Genomic DNA, 20,600 nt, shown 5'->3' with positions numbered 1-20,600 from the left:
AATCAGGGTGGAGAATGAGGACTACGTTGATAGGGACACAGTGGCTTTCCACTGTGTACAAGCATATGTGATTTAAGTTAAAAACCATGTGAATACACTTTCTCAAAAAATAAGCTAAAAAAGACATACATACTTGAAACCTTGAAAAGAATCAGTAAATTATTTTTTTTTCTTTTTTGAGTCAGGGTCTCCTCTGTTGTTCAGCCTAGAGTGTGGTAGTGTAATCAATCATGGCTTACTGCAGCCTCAGATTCCTGGGCTCAAGCGATCCTCTGGCCTCAGTCTCCGGGGTAGCTGGGATGTCAGGTATGTACCACCACACTTGCGCAATGTTTTTGTTTGTTTGTTTTTTGTTTTTAAAGAAACAGTTTCACCATGTTGCCCTAGCTAATCTTAAACTCCTGGGCTCACGCAATCCCTCCTGCTTCTGCCTCTGAAAATGCTAGGCAAAAGTTGGTAAATTCTTTCATCTGAATTTTATATAATATAAAGTAGTAAGAACTGTGAAACTTCCAACACATAATGACTCCATCCAAATCTCTGCACTAGAGGCAACCAAACTCCATCAGCAGAATAGGAATCTCTGTTTCCAGTCTCTCTGGGTATACAGAATCTTAACTTCTTTGATTACCAGCTAACATACACAACTAGTCTAAACACATACACACTGACCAACCGTTTGTAATTTTTTACTGGAGTGCTGCCCTCTCCCAGACTCCCAATACATCGAGAAGCATTGACCTGGACCCCGATGGCTAGCTGAGGGGTCTAACTGGACCAGTGGTTCTCAATTCTGGTTGTACATTACAATCACCTGGAGATTTTAAATTATCCTCTCCCCATCCCTTCATGCTCCCTTAAAAATGACCAGTCACTTCTGCACAAATCGGAAGGAAGCCTCACTCTTCACCCTATCAGTAGTTACTAAATAAAATTTGTTCTCACCACTGTAATCAATGTCTGCCTTTGTTTATCTTTAATAGTAGTTAATGCCTTTCCTATGTGTAAAGGATATGTCCAAAAACCTTAACTTAAAAAAAAATCTGTATCAAAGAATAAAATTTTCCCAATAAAATGGATAATAAAAGAACTAAAATACTTAACTGCCTTTCACACACCATTTAGAATGACTCTAAGTGCAAACTCTGCAGGATGAGCCCTCCTCAAAAAAATTAATCCCATAGTCATTTCTTATTACCATTAAAATAAAATTCTCCTGAATCTCATTTCTATGTAGAATTTGCATGTTTCCTGTGCATATGCTCAAACCATAAGTTCACTTAAAAAAATTCAGTAAAGATTTTTCTCTCACTTGAAGTATCTTTGCACTGGCTAGATAATTCACTACAGTAAATTACTTAATGATGTTTCTGGTTTCCAGATTTTGTGATTAACATGGATTCAAGAAAATCAGAAATTTACACTCTAATTTATTCCAAAACCATTGCCTTCAGATCTGTAAGATTTTTTTGTTTGTTTTGTTCTGCTTTTTTTTTTGAGATGGAGTTTTGCTGTTGTCAGATTTTGTTTGTTTGTTTTGTTTTGCTTTTTTTTTTGAGATGGAGTTTTGCTGTTGTCACCCAGGCTGGAGTGCAATAGTGCGATCTCAGCTCACTGCATCCTCTCCCTCCTGGTTTCCAGCAATTCTCCTGCCTCAGCCTCCTGAGTAGCTGGGATTAGAGACAGGCACCACCATGTCCAGTTAATTTTTGTGTTTTTAGTAGAGACGGGGTTTTACCATGTTGGCCAGGCTGGTCTCAAACTCCTAACCTCAGGTGATCCACCGCCTCAGCCTCCCAAAGTGCTGGGATTAAAGGCGTAAGCCACTGTGCCCAGCTAGATCTGTAGACTTCTAAAAGTGACTTTGCTTCTATAGGCATTACTGCTTTTCTCCAAAAATATAAACTTCAATCACCTCTCAGGAGTTCTTGTGCAAGAAGCAAAGTGGTTATGCTTACATACTAAGTGACTTAGTCTTCAACAAAGTGACTCAATTGGAAAACATTCTCTCACACCAGAAATTAGAAATGTTAAGACTACAAACCTCAAATCTATACAGTATTTCAAAAAGTTGTATTACACAAAGAGTAGTATTAATTTACAATAATGGTAACATTGACAATGATCATGTGGGAGTACTACATGCATGATCTAAATTAAACATTCTCTGCAAGGCATTCACATCCTACAAATTCGAAACATTGGAATGAATTGACACATAAAAGTTCAATTAAAAATATATGTTGCTGCCTAATTTGATTTTTAGACATTATATAATTAATCAAGCTGCAGCTATCTTATAATGTCTTAAGATTTTTTACAAGTCAATGGAAATCTGTTTACAAGAAATTTAAAGTCACAAAACTTCTCACAAGGTTTTTTATAAAGTGTAAACATTATGTACATTTAAATGCTTAGTATTGTGAAAGAGTAATAAATTGGCATATCATCAATTCCCTTAAGCAACAATGCAAACCTAACAGACAATAAATTTTCACACGGTAATGCGGTGAGAAAACATGCAGAAACCTGAAACAAATATCTAATACATAGACATCAAAAATTGTTCTTGCTTAACAGTCTACCACATACACTGAATTCTTCCAATCCAAAAGGAATCCTATTCTTGTTCATCTATGTTTTTTATATAAGCATTTTTCCTCAATATTTTTGAGCTATGTCTAATAATGAAGAAAATTAAAACACACATGTGAATACATAAAAATATTAAATTTGGGCCGGGCGCGGTGGCTCAAGCCTGTAATCCCAGCACTTTGGGAGGCCGAGATGGGCGGATCACGAGGTCAGGAGATCGAGACCATCCTGGCGAACACCGTGAAACCCCATCTCTACTAAAAAATACAAAAAACTAGCCGGGCGAGGTGGCGGGCGCCTGTAGTCCCAGCTACTCGGGAGGCTGAGGCAGGAGAATGGCGTAAACCCGGGAGGCGGAGCTTGCAGTGAGCTGAGATCCGGCCACTGCACTCCAGCCCGGGCTACAGAGCGAGACTCCGTCTCAAAAAAAAAAAAAAAAAAAAAAAATTAAATTTACTGCAAGGAAAATAAATTAAAATAATAGTCACATATCTCATAAGATGAAAGGAGAGATCAAGGGTACACACACACACCATTTAGTTTGATTCCATTTCATAAAATATAGCATTTGAAGTTTCAAAAATGTGTTGCATTTATGTTGAAATAAAAACATGTAAGTATTGCTCGCAACAGGAGACAGACAAATTCCCAGGCAGACAGGGTCGGGTCTCCAGTGAAACTCTACCTTCAAACCAAGTCTAAAGCCTGGAAAACCAAGCTACCAGTTACAGACTGAATCCATGAACCAGAGTGAGAACCTCCATCGCGTCTCTCAATTGGTTCTTTCTGAATGATGCCTTTTAGCCAATCAAATGGTGGCTTTTCCAAAGCCAACCATAAACCAAATGGCACACATTCCCCCATTCTAAGCCCATAAAAACCCTGGACTCAGCCTCACAGGTGGCTACCCACTTTTGGATCCCCTCTTGCTGTTGAGAGCTTTTCTTTCACTCAACAAATTCTACTCTCCCTTACTTTGTCTCCAGTGTCAATGTATCTTATTCCTCTTGGTTGTGGGAAAAGAACCTGGAACTTGCTGAACTGTGGGAGTGAAAGAGTTGTAAGCTCCTACATGCTGAGCTGCAGGGCAGTGGGAATTAAAGGTCTGTAACACTCTTGTCCACTGAACTACAGGAGTAAAAAAGCCACAACTATATGTTGTTTGCATGTGCAAAACTGTTGAGTTCTTAAATAATTGTATTATTTGCAAATAATGACTGATTTGTTTCTTACTTCCCCATCCTTTATTCTTTTACTTCTCTTTCATCTGACTGTGCTAGTTATAGCATCCAGTACCAGGTTGCATAGAAATAGTGATTATGGTCATTCTTTTCTTGCTCTTCAATTTAAATATAATGTTCCTAACACATTAAGTTTGATGTTCAATTTAGATTTTTGTTGTATAACTTTACCAAGACATTTTAATTTGCTAAGAGTTTATCATGATTGGTGCTGAATTTAATCACATCTCCTCTCCAACTATAGAGACAATGTCACTAACTTTTAACTTGAATATATGATAAATTACTACAATTGAATTTTTAATAAACTATCTCTGAATCCCTAGGATAAATCAGTTTATACTCATGTTTATGAATGATAATAGCCTGAAATTTGTAACTTATTAACTTTTACCTCTATAACTTGAACCTATAAATATATAAATAATTTAACCACTATTCTGTTCATGCTTTACACACTTTCAGGAATATAATATCTATAGCATAAACAGAAACCATTAGGGTAGTACATTAAAAAAGTGCTACTACTCAAATCTATGATGTCCTTACACAGCTTCTAAGTGTTTGTTCATTTTGCATATTGGTCACTCAATAGTCACTGAGGGCCTACACTAGACCAGGCACCATTCCAGTTCTAGAAATAAAGTGGTAAACCAGACAAAAACATCTTGTCTTCTTTGGCTTCATATTCTAGATAAGGAAGTCAGACAATTAGCATGAATAAGTAAAGCATTTTGTGCCAGATCATGTTAAATTGTTATAGAGAAAAAGCACGAAGAATAACAGGGAATACTTGAGTGAAAGATGGGAAGGTCATTTCACGCTCAATGCAAACTGAAGCACATCTGGAAAGATACCTATATGATAAGGAAGCCAAAGCTAAGCATTATGATGAAAACTGTATAAACAAACTATTTTTTTTTTGTGGAAAAGACAATTTTGGCAAGACTGGTAGATATGGTAGAGTATATTTCTCAGCTCAATTCATCCTAATGCAACAAAAATAAGAAATGATGTCTATGATGTGACCTACCCTTTCCTTCCTTGCCTAGGGAATGTACTGGAACAAAGATGAGACACATGGGTATCACTATTAGTTATTTTTATTAAAATAAATCCCAAATTTTAGAATTATTTTTAGTGTACGTAACTTACGTATATTTCACAAGTGGTTAAAAATCACTAGGTTGGCAATATTTTAAGGGTCTTATCTAGCTGTACTTTAAGGTCCCCTGAAAATCTGAATCTTTATAATTCCACAGCTAATTAATAAACAAATATCCAAATGTTATATAATTTGGACACAAATCTTCAGTGTCTTCATCTTACTCATTTGCTAAAGAGGAAAACTGCCAAAAATAATAAACATAATGACCTATTGTTTGGGTGTATCCAGCATCTGTTCCCCATCCTGTGGGGAATGCACCTCACCCTTATTCTCATTCATGGAATTTGGATGGGGCTGACCTGGTTCCAGGTGTGGACAAGTTAACTAGGCCTGATTGACAGAAAGAACATTCACATGGGCCACAGTGGTTGAATCTGAAAATGAAGATATATTTTACAACAGGCTTAATGAGAATTAGAACTATGGTTTTTAGTGAAAATATTGGGATAGAGGCATTCTCTTTCCACTGAGTTTACAAAACATAAAATATAAAGTGGGAGCAGTATATTATATAGTATATGCTTGATAGTACTTAGAAAACCTCCTGAGAATAAAGAATCAAATTATTGGGTATAGATAGGGATAAGGAAGAGACTGATGAGAGAGGAAACTGCCCTTTTACCATCTGGGTTTGACAAACCCTGAAGCCATTATCTTAGAATTTTTTCAGTTATATTTTTAAATCACTCTGTGTTGTGTTTCTGACATTTGCCATTAAAAAGCACCAACTGATAAACCCATTAGTTCATCAATTAATTCAATTGGATTAAAAACTACTCTTCCTTGATACTCCACCAGTAAATTTAGCTGAAACTGACATGCACGGCTGCATTTTAAATCATCACAAAATTTTATTCAGGAAGCAAAATACTGGAATCCATATGGCAACAAATCTACATAAAGATTTGACATATGTATTAATTCATGTTATAAAAACAAAGATCACTATATTCAAAATTTTAAGGATATTGGTTAAAAATTTAGAGATGAAATTAAAATTTGCAACTGCGGTGAGCATGTATTTCCTAGCTCATTAAAAATTATCAATCTAGTCACCTAAGTTATAATTTTGCAATTTACACACATTAGTCTACATTTTACTTTTTAAATTTTTAAATAAATTTGGCATGTTGGACAAAACATTTTTACACACTTCCATCTAAAATGTCATAAGCATCAGAAAAATGTATGACAATTGAATTGAAGAAAGGTTAATCTGAATCCAATTAATATCCAAATAATATAAACCAATTAAAATTCTGAGATTTTGCAGCAACATGAGTGGAACCAGAGGCCATTATCTTAAATAAGCAACTCAAACAGACACTCAGATACTAAGTTTTCAGTTATTAGTGGTAGCTAAATAATGTGTACACGTGAACAAAGAGGAGAATGACAGATATTGGAGACTTGGAAGTGGGGGAGGGGGTAAGGGGGAAATGAATGAGAAATTACATAATGGGTACAATGTACACTATTCAGATGGTAGATACACTAAATGCCAAGACTTCACTACTACACAACATATGCATGTAACAAAATTGCACTTGTTCTCCCTTAAATTTATACAAAATTAAAAAAAAAAAAACTGAGAAGGCACAGAGTTAGCAATCATTTAGCCACCATACCTAAGTCAAATTTTGAAATTTTGAGCCAAACTACAGAATTTTGAGATAATTCATTCAAGTTTAGCACCAAGTAAAACTGAAAAGTCATAGAGAGATAGTCCCCTGTCTTCACAAGCTTTGTTAAAGCAAGGCATCTGTAACAGTAGAATCAAATGTAGCAATTTCTGTGACTTTTCCTAAGATTTTTTAAAAATTATAACTTGGTAACCTTTTGGATTTGTACTGATTATTTTTCTTTACTGTATATTTTACATCAGAGAATTCATAATTCAAAGACCTAGAAGAGATATCTCTCCACGATTCTTAGCACACATGCTTTCTTATTAAGCCCCAAATATAGACCAGCTGAAAAGATCCTTAATCTCAACACAATATACACAGCACTTTGCAAGACAGAGGCTTACAAACAACTGTCCCACAGGCAGCAGAAGGCAAAACAGCTATTCACCATCACACTTATGTTCTTGAATTTACAACAAGGGCCACATTTGCTATTGCTCAGCTAACCTCACATGCCTGAGGAGATAATTAAATTCTAAATAACAAAAGGCACGCATTTTTTAACACCCAATTAACCTGATGTAACCCTGGTTTACACGACTTGAGAAAGTTACTGGTGAAGAAAATCCATGTTCTTATGATGTTGCTGGCAAAGCCTGGTGTTCTGTTTATTAGAAAAACTGAAATTATGATATAGAAGGTAAAATTGTAGAAAATATGAATGAGACTCTGAAATTATATTGGCCAGGTCACTTGTTAAAAATTACCCCCCCATCACCAGTTGTGTTTATGTAGTTGCTTAAACTGGTAATTTTTAGGCTAAATACAATGTCTTCATTATTGAAATTGCTACCAAAGTTCAGAAAGATTTGCCATTGCATGTTTTAATGTTTGCTCTATAATCAGCATGTTTTAGAAAGCTTATGTAACCATTTTCATGTAAAAAGTCAGACTCAGGGATCATGTTTTTTATTTCTTCATGGGCTAGAACTGAGAAGTGAGTAACTAGATTTGAGCAACTTCTTATCTAGGGGCTTTGGCTTATTTCCTCTTATTACAGGGAGAAAATTACAAGCAAGTCTGTGCTAATGCTGGACTTTCTTAAACTATAAAAGTAAAAAAATAAATAAATAAATAGACTACCCTCCCCGAAGAGCCAATATCCTTTAATATCATCAAAACATCTTAAATAAGAAGCCAGAAATTTAATAAAGGGATAAGAGAATTAAGGTGGTGAACATGGCGCAATTAAATTTAAATCCTAGTAATATTTTAGAAAACATATTATTCCTACTTAAAAACAAACAGATCAAGTCAGAATTTAAGATACCTAACCAGTAGATAAGCAAGAAATGACCTGACTCTTCACTGAAAGGCAACTAGAAATGAATAGTATAATGCAGGTAGGTGTATTATAAAACCACAAATGCGTATTTTCATACATTAAAAAACTATATGTGGCTTAAGATTTAGTGATTGGTATATTTTCACAAAAGCGTATCCCCACTGGCGGATCAAAATATTTTTTGTTACCTTACTTTATAGTAAGAATGGAGCATAAGGTTGACTCAAACCAATGATGTAAATACATACCAGTAGGTAATATATTGTTTAGTGGTCCATATTTTAATACATTTTATATTGTGCTGATTTCAGCTTGCAAGCCTATGAATAAAATTAAACTTCCTTTCCTTGCATCTTAACTTCAATACTTCTAATACAAAAGTATTTTTGGTAAACAAAAAAAAGTAGTATGTTTAATAGTGAACTTTTAGTTCCTTGTGTTTCTGAACTCCTCTTTTGAAAGATTTGTCTGTACATAAGATCTGTCGTCTAATTATTTCTTTTTTTTTTCTTTTTTTTTTTTGGTCTAATTATTTCAATTGTGACAGAAACTTTTGAGCCATAAGTACAAATTCTGAACCTTTTTTTAAAAAAAAGAAAATAGTAAAAATGAAAAGATTACAAGGTACAATTTTAGCTGGAAAAAGTGGCAAATTCTCTGTGGTACTCTTTTTGAACACTATTTCTTTATATTCCTCCTTACAAAGTGTTTTAGAATGATACAGTGATTACAAACATACATATAAACAATGACAAAAGCATAATAATCACGAATAGTGTCTGTGTAAAACATCTGTGTTTTTCCTGTCCATTAAAATCCAGAATCTAAAAGGAATTACTGTAGATGTGTTTATTATTAAACCAACTCATTTCTGAACAGCATTAGTACATTGTCACTTTCCATTCAGTAAGAGGAAGTTTGAATCTTAATTAAAGTATACTTCCTTACCAGTTGTCAAAGGTGAATAATGAGATGGAAGAAAAACTAATAAATCTTGCTATTTTCTATAAACAAAACTAAATGCCAAACATTACACACCTTCCTGATTCTCCATGGAGAAAGTCCTTTTATATTTCCATTGTGATCAAAATCAGAAACATTGATAGGATTCTCAGAGACTATAAACACATGCCCCAATTTTACAAACAAGTCTCTTTACTGAGTGGGAAAGAAAGTAAGGAATTTTGCATATGACCCAATTCTACCACTCTTCCACTCTCATTCCTGGAAAATGGTTCTTGAATAGATAGCTCCTGATTCTAGAAATCACTTACCTTTGCTCTAAAATGATATACAGCATCTATTAGGCAATACGCTACAAATGTTTCAAAGCATTCAGACTTATTGCCATTGACTTAGAATGTCAAATCTTTAAAATTAGGTTGACTTCACATTTCTCCTATCTAGTTTCATTTCCTACCCTTCTTGATGCTTTCAAATCCTCCAGCATGAACGTGATGCTCTTCACTTGACTCCATTAAACACTGCAATTTTACAGTTCCTTGTACAGCTGCTTATGCAGTTTGGATAATTAGTGTTGCATAAAGTGAAAACAAACAAAGATATCTCCCTCACTCACATATTATTCAAGGAAATTCTACATAAAACTGCTGCAAGCAGGATACACACATTTTATTTCAATGCACTAAAATAATGCCCTGTACATTAGAAAACATTCAATTTTGCAAAGCCTAATTATTCAGTTTGTTCTTTTAGACTATTTGTCATGCCACTATTTTTTCTATATTTCATTACTCAAAATATCAGAAACTGGACAAAGACTAAAATCAAATCCCATTTTAAATTTTTCATTGATATAAGTAATAGAGCTGGAGTTTTACTGAGTAAATAGTTATAGGAAATCAGATGAATCCCAATGAAGTATATCAATATTTTCTGTAAGTCCACAACATGTTTTCCCTGAAGACTACCAGTAGGATTCCACTTGTCAAATTGCCCTCTTTTTGTTTCTATTCCTCTTAACTTACTATATAACTATCCCCTGGAAATACCTTTCTAGAACCTCTGCAACACAACACCTTTTGTATTACATGCTTTTACTGTATGCATCTCAACTTTCTCAATTGTAATACCACCATTTTCTAGAATTATTTTGTAACACCGACTTCACTAACCTGAATCAAAATAATATAGCCTACCTATGCACTGCCATTAATACAATGCTCTAATTAAAACATAAAACTCATAGTGTCAAAAATAATTCCTTTTATTATGACATGAGTTGGGATAGTGAGGAAGTCTCACAAAAACAAGGGATATGGGACAATTTTTTAAAAATAACGTATACCTCTATTTTTGCCAGTTTAATATTTGTCTTAAGTAAAGTTCCAATCTCCTCTATTTATATTCTTAACACTACTTTCATTGATTTTGCAGTGTTCTATACTGAATCTCTTTTCAAATACATAAGTTGAAAAAGCAATACATTAGGTAAAAAAATGCAGTCTGTAATTTCATAATTTCAAGATAATGCATTTAATTTTCTCACTTCATAATGATCTTCTAAATTATGGTGACTCTATGGAGTCTCCTTTTGTGACACACAGAAGCTGCCCTGCACCAGGTGAGACAGCACGGCAGGCAAGGTGAACATTAGCCTTCCTCTTATACTATTGTGTGTCCCACCCTTATCAAAGAAGGCTTTCTTTGGCTAATTCACCTTAAAAATGTGGTAGAACAAGGTAGAGAATAAGTGTATAACACCCATTCTTCATATGTATGCCCGTGTAATTTTGAAGGATATCATCTCCAGGTGTATGAATTCCTTGAGAACTGAAACCTTGTTGGAAGTTCGTACTACCCCTTGGTGGCCAGCACATTACATTGTACAGAATAGACATTGGGCACTCAGAAAATAAGCTGGATGTTTGGACTTAGAATGAATAGAAAGATTTGAGTCTTTCCGTGCCAACAGCACTCCCACAAACGTGAACATTCCTAAAACCCATCAGATTTTCTGTGAGAAGTGTGGCAAGCACCAATGCCACAAAGTGACAGAGGACAAGAAGAGCAAGGATTCTCTGTCTGCCCAGGGAAAGTAGTGTTATGACAGATGGCAGGGTGGCTCTGGTGGGTAGACTAAGCCAGTTATCCAGAAAAAAGCTAAAACTACAAAGATGATTGTGCTAAGGCTTGAGTGCATTAAACCCAGCCCAACTGCAGATCTAAGAGAATGCTAGCTATCAAAAGATGCAAGCATTTTGAACTGGAAGAAGATAAGCAGAGAGAGGGCCAAGTGATAGTTCTAAGGGTCTTTTTTTTTTTTGAGATGAGTCTCGCTCTGTTGTCCAGGCTGGAGGGCAGTGGAACAATCTCGGCTCACTGAAGCCTCTGCTTCCTAGGGATTCAAGTGATTGTCCTGCTTCAGCCTCCCCAGTAGCTGGGACTATAGGTGCTCCCCACCACAATCGGCTAGTTTTTGTATTTCTAGTAGAGACGGGGTTTCACACTGTTGGCCAGGTTGGTCTCGAACTCCTGATCTCAGGTGATCTGAAAGCCTCAGCCTCCCAAAGTGCCGGGATTACAGGCATGAGCCACGGCGCCCAGCCCTAAGTGTCATCTTTTGTTTTATTACGAATAAAATAAAATCTTGAGTTTACATTCACACAAAAAAAGAAAGATTTGAAAGCAAATCTAAAACGCAGAGTTTTAGGTTGTACCATCTGAAATACAACCACTACGGAATGAGATCCTTTAGGAATGTATATAAGAACAAGCTATTAAATAAAATATTCATTTTGGTTTTTTAAAAAATTTAAGCTTGGTATCTAAAATAATATAGCCACTTTATAATTAAATCGAGAAAGACAAATTTTAGTAACGTGAGAATGACCACAAGGTTACTGAAGAACCAGAACTTAAAGCTATGGCTGAAGATGCCCATTTCAATATTACATCCACATTTTTTTCACTTATATGCAATTTGCCTCTCTTTAATAAAAATTAGAAAATGATACAATTGCACTAATGTGTTTGATAGGTATCTGATCCAAATCAAGCTCTTTAAAAACAATTGTACAGATAACGTAAAAATAAGTTTTGCCTTTCTACTACCCTATGTCCTCTTCCAGCTGTTATCACTCTCCGTGCAATAAAAAAGTATATACATATACACATGTGTATGGATAGATACATGTATATAATTTGTATTTTTTTTTTTTTTGTATTTAAACATGTCTAGCCCTATTTACCCTATAAACTCCTTAATCTTCATGGGGGTGAGTAGCAAGAAATACTTAGCCTACAATATCAGCACTCCAGTATTACTGTGGTAGGCAGCATTTGATATGGTTCCCAATGATAACCTTTGTGTAGTTACCTCCCCTGAGTGTGGGTGGAGCATAGTGATTTGCCTCTGGCGAACCAAATACAGCAAAGGGGATGGGATGTCAGTTGCTGATGTTACAGAGGACTGTGACTTCCATCTTCTGGTTCTCTCTTGCTTTCTATGATGTTTCCAGACACTCTGTGCAAAGGCCCTTGTGGCAAAGAACAGAAGCAGGCCTGCAGTAAGGAGCTCATGAAATCGTGAACTGAGGCCTCAGTGCAATAGCACAGGAGGAACTGAATTATGTCAACAGCCAGGTGAGTGAGCTACTTGGGAAAATTTCCGGGAGAGCTTTGAGATGGTTGCATCCTTGATGGAGACCCAGAGCCTGAGGACCCACAGAAACCGTGAGACAATAAATATTGGGTTATGTAGTAATAGCTAACAAATGCACTGTTCAGAGGAATTTGCTCGTTAAAAATTTCCATGGCAGCACCCTCCTTAAGTTAGAGGATGCTTCTCTTCATTCTCATACAGAAAGTAGCCTTTTTTGATCCAGAAAAAAAAAAAGAAAGAAAAGATCTGGATACAAACATACTGTTAGATAGAAATAAAACCTACTGTTCAATACGTCAGTAGGGTGACAATAGTTAACAATCAAAATATATTTCAAAATATCTGGAAGAGCATAACTAAAATGTTCCTAGCATAAAGAAAAGATAAATAATATTCAAGGTGATGAATATCCTGATTACCCATGATGTGAATGGATCAAATTACCAAATGTACCCTGAAAATACATGCATTATGTATTGACAAAAAAATCTGTAGCAGAAGGTGTGTGTTTAATATTGCATTTCATTTACATATTTCTAAGTAAAACAAGCTTAACACCATTCTCTAATGAGTCTGCCAAGTAAGCTAACCAAACTCTCTAAAAACAATTTTTTTCAAAATTACAAATTTTTGAAAACATATTTTATGACCTTTGCATTTTCCCAAAGAATGACTAAGTCTAAACAATAAAAGCCAAAACAATATTGAAAGTGAAAAATATTTAGTCTCAGAAACATTCCCACATCAAAAAAGCCTGATTACTTTGAAGAGGATATTATGGGTTTCTGTAAACAGATTTGGTGTTGCATGTTTGGTACATCTGCCATATGATTCGGTGCCATGGAAAGTTTTGTGTGTTTAGTAAATAATTCCCAGTTAAATTCCAAGTAATCATTCATTGCAGAAAGTCGAACTTCTAAATCTAACCTCACCCATAATTACCATAAAAAAATCAGTGTTCTGCTAACTGACAGCATACACCCATTTGTTCTCCAAAGGATCATGCATACTTAAAGATGATTTCTCTATCTAGTGGACACAGAGCAAATGCTGACCTTTGAGATGAAAAAATGGACGTCGGTGGTACCCTATACATTCAGATCTTTAGGACCAAAGCGTAATAGAGCAGTGAAAACTGTTCCTGTATCATTATCAGTTGACTTAAGGTAATCACACGGAGTTTGACAATCAAGAATGTTTCTTGGATGTCCTTTACAGTAAACAGAAAACTTTCAAAGCCCAGACAATAGAGAAGAACAATAGTACTTAGGTCATCGAGTAGAACAATATGGTTTATACTTTGTAACACAAGACCAATACATACAGGTTGATATAATTTAATTTCATTACCGAAAATATTTATTTTATTGTTCCATATCCTGTTTTGGAGACTTTTTTATAATAATTCTCATAAATCTTCTACAATTTTTTTTAAAAAAACAAAAATGTACAGAACTGCTTTGGTAACTTTCTTATTTGTATGTCTCTCAGATCTGCAGTTGTAGGAACAAAAGAAAACATATAATTCAGGTTAAGGGAGAGGGTAAGAGAGTGCTTCTGTTTTACCCCGTGGCCTCTCCACGGCTTGGTTTTTGCAGGTCTGCCCATTAGTGCCATCCTTTCCAATGTCCCCATCCAGTTAAAATACCGAGTAAGCTAACATGGCTTTCAAAAGTTATATTTCCCACTATAAGTTAGTGAAATGACAGTTTAGTGGGGAAGAAATAAGAGAAAACAGATAGGCTAAAATGATATACACTCCTCACCATGCTGCCACTTTTAATATGCTCCTCAGCCTTCCTCTGATGGATCCTAACTCCCCAACTGTCTTCCATTGTACTTTGATCAAGTCATCTGACAAAAGAACAGCTCCCTCTCTGAACTCTACTGAAATATATACACAGTAATGAATAATTTCTCCAGTAAAAGAAAGGAAATAATAGTGCAGGTGAAGTTTGTGGTTACATATGGAAAGGAAAGAAAAACCAGGCTCAGTTCCAGAATGTCTGTGTGTCAGAGTGAGATATGTATGTATAACGCATCTCTGGACACAGCCAGCAACACCATCCTCTGTCTCCACTTTCTCATCCAACATAGGCTTTAATGTGGAAGTTCTGACATCTGCATTTTACAAATGAAGAACCTGGGGCCTATAAAACTTACATTGCTTGTCTGAGGTGATATAACTAGTTTTTCCAATGTGGAGGACAACAGACACTAGTTCAGTGAAAGAAACAATCAGTTATAATAGCTTATGGGAAACTTTTTAACTTTGAACTTATGTGCTTCTATTGCTATTTCCCTAAGCATGTAAAATGCACAGGTTAAAGACAAAACTGCTTACAGTACTTTAGATATTTTATAGGCTTTAAAATTTTTACGGTCACAGAAGTTCACATGCAAAATTAAAAAATAAATAGTTGCAAATATTTGCATTAAAAAGTCATTACAGAGGTATTTTCAGATTTCAACAAAATTAAGACTACACACTCTAAGCTACTGGCTTAGGCTATTCATGCCAGAAATATTCTGTCTCTGTAAGTTCACTGCTAGATCAAATACAGATTTTTAGGTGATTAGTACAGGTTCCTCAAATATGATTTTGTATCATGGACCTTAACGATGACTTGCGTAGCAAAGTTAGATTAATAATGACAAGTGAATAATATTTTAACATAGAATTATTTAAAATTATACTTAAAAGGGATTTAGTCTAATTTAATTTTGCTACCAAAAAATTTCATTTTATTGTTCCATATCCTGTTTTGGGGATTTTTATAATAATTCTCAACAATCTTTTACAGCCAGGCACGGTAGTTCACACCTGTAATCTCAGCACTTTGGGAGGCCAAGGCGGGTGGATCACCTGAGGTCAGAAGTTCAAGACCAGCTGGGTCAACATGGTGAACCCCCCAACTCTACTAAATATACAAAAATTAGCTGGGCATGGTGGTGGGCGCCTGTAATCCCAGCTACTTGGGCAACTATGGCAGGAGAATCACTTGAACCCAGGAGGTGGAGGTTGCAATGAGCCGAGATTGTGCCATTGCGCTCCAGCCTGGGCAATAAGAGCAAAACTTTGTCTCAAAAAAAAAAAAAAAATTAACAGAACTGCTCTGGTAACTTTCTTATTTGTCCCTTAGTCTCTTTTAAGTATTAAACTATGAAAGCTCATTTTAATTATCCACAGTCATGTCTATAGGATTATTTGAGAGAGAGAGATAAGGCCTGGTTTCAATTCATTCAACAAATTGTGAAAGCAAGCTTTATGTTACACTTCTAATCTAGAGCAAGAATTTCAAATCATCCCAAATTACTTTACATGAGTTACTGAGCATTGGATAAAGTCAGAAAACTTTATACTATGTGTAAATGGCCAAGCCAATAACATAATCCATAAGTCTATATTTAAGCTATCTACAAAGAGGTTGTTTTAAGTAATAAATTTTCTTTTTGAGTTAATGTTAAATCTGAATTTCAAGTAAACATTAAAGACTTTTCAATTCAAGTATGTTCTATGTAACATTTGGAACATGCACTAAAAATTATTGTTTATGTGAAATGCAAATTTAACTGGACATCATATCTATAACCTGGCAACATTACTTTCTACTGGAAAGTCAACTACAGTGCAGTGCATACAGACTCTTTTTGCTTGACCAAATGAGAGTTCCAGGGATTATTTATACTCTCCAATTTCTGATTGAGATTTGCCTCAATAAACTCTATTTTCTAACTGCACTATGTGACAATAGTAGCGTTTGTCAATGACTCCTTTAGACAACAAGAGAAAAAGAACAGATTTTCCCCACTGTAATAATCTGAGTACAACCAAAAAAGATTTTTTTTTCTTTTTCTTTCTTTTTCTTTTTTGAGACAGGGCCTCACTCTGTTTCTCAGGCTGCAGTGCAGGGGCGGGGATCTCTGCTCACTGCAACCTCTGCCTCCACCTCCCAGATTCAAGCAATTCTCCCACCTTAGCCTCCCAGGTAGCTGGGACTACAGGTGCCCACAACCATGTCTGGCTAACTTTTTAATTCTTTTGTAGAGACAAGGGTTTCACCATGTTGGCCAGCTCCTCTTGAACTCCTGACCTCAAGTGATCCACCCAACTCAGCCTCCCAAAGTGTTAGGATTACAGGCATGAGCCACCACACCCAGCCCAAAAAGAATCTCTTAAAGAGAAAATATTACTGACCATGGATACAGATCTGAGTTCTGTTACTCTACCAGTTATCTGTCTTTGGGCAAATAAATATATGTAACTCCTTGGGCCTTGGTTGTCCTGACTTCAGTAGCCTCCTACAGCATTAACATTTCGCAATTCCATTATCCGATGTGAACTAAAATTTGCCTAGTTGTTGATAACTGAGGTCATGCTTGCATATTTTGGAAGCAGAGGAAACAACCACCTCTAAGTTAAAAGAAAACCAAGGGACTAGCTAAAAGATGGTCCTTATATTTAATTAAAATGCATAGTTTCAGAAGAAATGTTACCCACAGGTTAAAAATGCAGCTGAAATAATTTCATAAACAATAGCTGTTGTTACCCATAAATAACTTTAAATATCTGTCATTCGCTGGACATTCAATACCAAATTATTTTTGAGACCACCAAAAAAAGCAGTGGACTATTTAACTTGCTAGACTCTTGTATGGTACCTCCAAGAAACTCTAAAGTAGTCACAAATTCAATGAAAGCTATCTGTGCACAAAGGACAAATCCACAGATTCTCCAAATTTTTCCCCTAAATCTATTTCCTAATAGATTTTCCAAATTCTTTGTTTTAAATAGCATTTCTCTGCACAAAGAATCTGTAATGCTAGCTCATTATGCCTTCAGTGTACCTAGCATGCAGCTGTTGAAGACAGTGACAATGAATGCATTTCTCTAGTTAAGCACCATGCCCTCGTATAATCTGAATGCTAGGCAGTGCTTTCAAATGATTAAATAACCTGTTTAGGGAGAGAAACGATTGACTACCAATATCTTTAACATAACATAAAAGTAAACAATCTTAAATTATACCAGTGGACAAGGATTATGGCTTTGTGGGGTTTCCAGATAAATATAAGAATTTTATTAGATTTGAAATTCAAATTTCATATTTGGAACAAACTTACAAAAAGTATTATATATTTGAAATTCAGTTTTAACTGGGCAAATCATGCTTCTATTTGATAAACTTGACAGTTCTATTTGAGATACCTAATATGAGATGTTTGCTCATTAGCATTTCCCCAATACTAGTGAGTTTTATTGGTTTCTATTTTTTTCTAGAGGCAAGAGGTTCTACTATGATAGCACACACATAGATGAGTAACTTTCCAGCCATAATTTCACTTATCATTAATATCCTCTGCTTTTAACAAATCAGATACCTACCATTAAAACTAGTCTACAGAATAGACATTCAGAAGATAAACATTTTACCTACCTGTGGGTAAGATATGAGAAGGCCATATAACAAAATATTTCTTTCTTTTACTTTCTTTGAAAATTCTTTAATGTGCATTAGGTTTTCTATTTTCTGACTGGGAGGTACTAATTTAAAATCAAGAAAATGAACCTGCAAAATACAAAAGACAATCTTTAGAATATCATTCCCTTCAACTTTCTCTGGAAGGAAAAAACATTAAAGAAACTCAAAACCCATATGATTACAATATTGCAATAATCTTTATTAACTTGCGTTAATTTCTAGTTGTGCTTCAAGACATACTTAAGATCAATGAATCCTCCTTTATACAGATGTAGTAAACACTTCCTGAGAACATGAGGTTGAAAAACCAAATGCTAATATTCTCTTTCGCTTAGAGTCAAATGCATAAAGTATATGTGATTTCATCAAATCATTCAACTTAATTCATAATTTTTAACTAAGTGAGATAGAAATACAGTATTACATATACTAAGAAATTAACAATATAAATAAAATTCAAGAAGAGTGATTATCCATTTAAGTAAATTAAGTTCTTTAAAAGAATCTCTTTCAATGTAATCAATAATCGTCATCTCTAACATGTAATTATTTCTTAAACTAAGAGGGTTTTTATAGAGACTACTTTTAAGCAGTTACGTTTTTCTTGAAAATATTCTAGTGATCATTTTTAAAACTTTTAAATTTTGTATTGATACATAATACTTCTACATATTTATGGGGTACTGTGATATTTTGTTACATGCATAGAATGTGTATTGATCAAGTCAGTATATCTAAGCTGACCACTGATATTGAATATTGAACATTTATCATTTCTATATTTTAGGAACATTTAAAGTCCTCTTTTCTATTTTTAAATACATAATATATTAACTATTGTCACTCTTGGCCAGGCATGGTGGCTCACTCCTGTAATCCCAGCAGTTTGAGAGGCTGAGGCAGGCAGATCACTTGAGCCTAGAAGTTTGAGACCAGCCTAGGCAACAAGGCGAAATGCTGTCTCTACAAAAAATACAAAAGTTAGCTAGGCATGGTGGCATATGCCTGTAACTCACTACATACCCCCATGCCAGCTGGACTAAGGAACAACACTGCTGCTTAATGTTAAAAGTCTCAACATTCTATTTAACTTTTTGAACTACGGAATTACCTTTGTTACTTAGATGCCATCTACAAACTGACTTATTTCTATGTTACCCATCAAACCAACTACTTAAATTACAGGAAAACTTCAAGACTTTAAGGAGACATAGGAGAAGTATTTACAGGCTCTTTCATGAATTAACTTAAACACAGATACAGAACTCAACCTTATGAAATGCATAATTAGTTAACAAAATTCAAGCATGAAGAAGTAGGATGCATCTCAAAATTCTCTTTTACCAGATGCAAAGGCCTGTTGATGACATGAAAACAGAAGACAATCTCCTGCAGATGTTCTTCCTAATACCATGAAACTTAAGTGTATACTTTAAATAGTGCTACTAAGTTTGAACTTCTAAAATATACCAACTACTTATATGTTCTAGGAAAAAAATTCAGTTGGTACAAAAATCACAATTTTAAAAAAACAGGGCAGTTTTACATAACCACAGCAGACAGTTGCGAAATGATAACTCAAGAGAAATGTAAATGTTTTTGCCTTAATAAAATAAACTTACAGCCAGGACAGGCTTGCATCTATTGAAATACAGCCAAGCATTTCATATAGGTTGAGTTCTGCAGATTTGCTTATAGCTACACATCCAGTAAATATTTTTTGATGTCTTTTTGTACCGTTCACTAATTCACTACATAGAAATTACAGTAAAACAGTATTTCCCATGCAGCGTGACATTTCCAACAGTTCTTTCTTGCATACACATAAAAAAGATAAGGTTATCCTTCTGCCCTCCAAAAAAGAATATCTAATTTCATTTTAATGAAAGGTAGCACATTTACTCATATAAACTGGTAAACTGCTTAAACATTTAACATGTGGTTAGCCTCATGGCTTGGTGGGTGGGCGAGGTTTCTGGCTCTCGGTGTTTGGAAAAGGCTCCTCTGCGTCTTGTGTGTCTTTACACTCAGCTCTATGCAAGCTTTATGTTTGTCTAGCAATGATTTCATATATTCCTGGTCCCAGATGAATTCCAGTTAACTTTTTATATGTTAAAATGGGATTTTTTACTTCCGAGAACAGACATATTAATTAAAGGACTATAAGAAAGTATCCAGCACGAGGTACTTTAAAACCCCACATTTCACACTTTCCTCTCACTGCAGAGTCTATGTTCACAATAAAAGGCATGCAAAGGGAGTCAGGATTGGTGGTATGAGGGGAAATAGTCTCTGTTTATTTCACTAAAAAGAAAGTCAATTTCTGAAGCTTAAGTATATACCTAAATATTGCATTGCTTAATGCCCAACAAAGTGGAAAGAAGGATGGTCAAAATGAAAATTCTTATTATGAGTTAGAAAGAATTGGTAGATAAGCTAGAGAGAGTCTTTGAATCTACATAATAGCTGCAAAATTATCAACATGTGCATAAAAAAGTAAATTGCGTTAATGAGAC

General features: G+C 35.0%; 1 protein-coding gene across 2 annotated transcripts in view; it reads right to left on the bottom strand.

Annotated features, from left to right (window-relative positions):
- The window catches only part of ISPD (isoprenoid synthase domain containing), a 322,630-nt gene that overhangs the window by 110,808 nt on the left and 191,222 nt on the right, over positions 1 to 20,600 (bottom strand). For both annotated transcript variants that reach the window (XM_025380089.1, XM_025380088.1), the window contains one exon: positions 18,040 to 18,171. In XM_025380089.1, the coding sequence (XP_025235874.1) occupies positions 18,040 to 18,171 (132 nt within the window). The remainder of the gene's footprint in view (positions 1 to 18,039; positions 18,172 to 20,600) is intronic.

Source organism: Theropithecus gelada, chromosome 3, assembly GCF_003255815.1.
Source record: "Theropithecus gelada isolate Dixy chromosome 3, Tgel_1.0, whole genome shotgun sequence".
Lineage (NCBI taxonomy): Eukaryota > Metazoa > Chordata > Mammalia > Primates > Cercopithecidae > Theropithecus > Theropithecus gelada.
The sequence above is the reverse complement of the archived record's forward strand: the minus strand, read 5'-3'. Positions and strand labels throughout refer to the sequence as shown.